Source organism: Lolium perenne, chromosome 3, assembly GCF_019359855.2.
Source record: "Lolium perenne isolate Kyuss_39 chromosome 3, Kyuss_2.0, whole genome shotgun sequence".
In the NCBI taxonomy this organism is placed as follows: Eukaryota; Viridiplantae; Streptophyta; class Magnoliopsida; order Poales; family Poaceae; genus Lolium; species Lolium perenne.
The window spans coordinates 297,852,451-297,855,256 of NC_067246.2; the positions used below are offsets into that span (position 1 = coordinate 297,852,451).

At 46.3% G+C, this 2,806-nt stretch overlaps 1 protein-coding gene across 1 annotated transcript; it reads right to left on the minus strand.

The window, feature by feature from the left end:
- Window positions 1-1,363: 1,363 nt before the first annotated feature.
- LOC127345049 (vacuolar iron transporter homolog 5) lies at window positions 1,364-2,332 on the minus strand. Its single transcript, XM_051371456.2, has one exon. It carries the CDS (start codon window positions 2,248-2,250, stop codon window positions 1,633-1,635), a length of 618 nt encoding a protein of 205 aa, XP_051227416.1. The 5' UTR covers window positions 2,251-2,332; the 3' UTR covers window positions 1,364-1,632.
- Between the last annotated feature and the right edge of the window lie 474 nt (window positions 2,333-2,806).

A 2,806-nucleotide genomic window follows, 5' to 3' on the forward strand; every position in this document is an offset into this window, starting at 1 on the left:
TTGGCACGAAAATTAGCGCAATAGTATTTTTTACACAAGATCCCCTAACTGAACGATTTGAGATCAACGTAAAATTTGGGAAATTCATATCTTCCTAATTTACCATAACAAATCCCACAAATCTCTCTTGTTGATTCTCCATATATGTGCAACCAAGTTCAATTAAGGAAAGTAAATTGCTGCCTAATTTTAAGGAATCGTTGGGCCATGCATTAGGAATTCAATTAATTGTTTCCAATTTTGTATGGATTTTTTCTCACGCATATTGTGTGGGAGCTGAACGGGGGAGGGGGTAATTGAAAAAAAACCAAGCTACAACCTTATATTCTGAAACAAATGCCAAAAATCTATAGGCACTATAGAAAAGAACGAAGGGAGTAATGAAGTATGACATGGATTTGGCCATCAATGTAGAAAACCAAGTTAACTCATACATGATTGCATTTTTTTTAAAGTTATTTTTTTCAAATTAGAATGTTGCAAGTTTAGTAATTTTTCCTGAGAACTGTATCACATGAAGGATGCTATGCGCACATTTTCCTTTTTTTTGTTCTTTTTCTTTAAATTCTTTCGGTTGCATTCAAATTTGGGTCAAAAAGGCTAGCATGGGCATTCATAGTAAGGGAGTCAAAAAAAATTGAAAAAACCTTTCAGATGCCGCATAACACACTTTTAGGTCACCTTAACATATTTTTCCTTTTTTTTTACCGAATGGTGCGATAGACGTAGATCAAAATTTGGCGAACTTTTCGAACATCGACTGGAACTCAGAAATAAGACCAAACTTAGATACAAGGAGAACAAAATGTTCATCCCCCAGAATTTACCATCCCACTAATAATATAATTCTGCAACTTTTTGTGGTGCAATTGTGCGCCATCGACTTTTTGTACTTCATTCATAAAACATCCTGTTTTATCTTTGATAAAATGAAAAATCAGATTGTTGTAAAAAAAGATGAAACTTTGGTTGATAATGTTATTCGGCATGCAAATATGAAGCTTCGTGCCCTTTTTGGGCAATTATTACGAAGTTTGACATCAACTTGGCCATCAACATCATCATCTAGGTAAAAAGCTGAGTACATGCTAGCGTTTTTGTGATTATTTTCTTCAAATTTCCATATTACAAGTTTGGTATTTTTTTGTGGAACTAGGTCACATAAAAGGACTTCATGCACAAGTTTTCTAATTTTGAATTTTTTTTGGTTGAATTCAAAATTGGGTCGAAACTATGTCTTTGTCTTACATGACATAATCGGTAATGTTTGATATTTGCCGAGTTCTGTTTTTAACGAGCGCCTTTTTTGCCTAGTGTTTTCCTCAAGGCACTCGGCAAAGGCCTGGTTTGTCGAGTTTCGAAATGAAAAACATTAGGCAAACAACCAAATGTCCAACTTTAAGTTTTGGTTACATTGGCATGGCAGGCAGCCGTGGCATGCAAAGACAGAGTATAAGTAATACTATAAGAGTAATAATAATTAGATAACTGAGGAACATGACCGGCATGCACCGATCGATTCAGGGAGGCATGCATGCACGGAGGTCATCAGGAGGTTGGCGCAACCAGGATCACGAGAAAAGCATGGACGCCGTACTTGGCGGCAACAACAACAACAACAAAAAACCTCTGTCATATGCCGCTGGCGCGGAAGAGCCGCATGAGGCCGAAGGTGACACCCATGGCGGCGAGCCCGCCCACCATCACCCTGGCGCACGACCTCGCCATCGGCGCCCGTCCCAGCACGGCCCCGACGCACCCGAACGCGGCCAGCGCCATGGTCGCCACGGCCACCACCACGGCCACCCTCATCCTGTACCCGACGATGAACCCCGCCGCGAGCAGCGGCAGCAAGGCGCCGACAGAGAACGCCAGGGCGGACGCCGCCGCGGCCTGGACGGGGCTCGGCAGGTCCCGCTCCTCGTCGCCGCCCCGCCTGCCGTCGTGCTCCAGCTGCGCGAGCTCCACGTCCCGCTGGGAGCACACCGAGACGTACTCCCCGATGGCCATGCTGCACGCCCCCGCCAGCAGGCCCGCGAACCCCGACACCACCATGGCGCGCACGTCGTGCTTTACCGCGCTCACGCCGAGCATGAGCGAGGCCGTGGAGACTAGGCCGTCGTTTGCGCCCAGCACCGCTGCCCGCAGCCAGTTGGCGCGCCCCGCCAAGTCCACGTCGTCGGCCGAGTCGCACTTCATCGCCGCCGTCGGGTTCTCCGCGTCGGCCAGCTTGGTGTCGTTCACGGCCATGGCGATCGACTGGACCTAGTAAGATTGATGGATGGAGATGGTAGTGGTTTGTGGTGGCACGCTTCGGCAGTAGTGTGGCAGACACACGCCTCCGCTGCCGTGTTTTATAGTCGATTTCAGGGTGTTTTGGCCGAATGTTGAGTGCGGGCATGCCGTTCTTCTTCCTCCTTTTTCCAGCTTTCATGCCGCCTTGCCATTGACATCTCCTCCTTTTCTCCTCTGGTATCGTGGGCGCGCGTGGCCACCATGAGCACACACCATAGATTAATCCATCATATCCATCGTGCTTGCTGAGTGTACATCATAGCAAAACAGTCTGCTCTACGTACGACGACGACGGCTGATTAACTAGGCGAATTAGGCCATTCAATCCTGGCATCATCCAGTCCAATTTCTTCGACAACTGCTGACGAATTCATTTCAATAGCACGTCCATCTTTGTATTTTTCATGCCTAGATATGTAACACACACTTTTATCTATCATCGATATATCTTATTGCCTTTTGTCATATACATATGCAAGGGAAGGGATGACCAGCTCAGACTTTCTAGAGT

Coding starts and splice junctions, on each gene's coding strand:
- LOC127345049 (XM_051371456.2), bottom strand. CDS start 2,250: ATGGCCGTGAACGACACCAAGCTGGCCGACGCGGAGAACCCGACGGCG.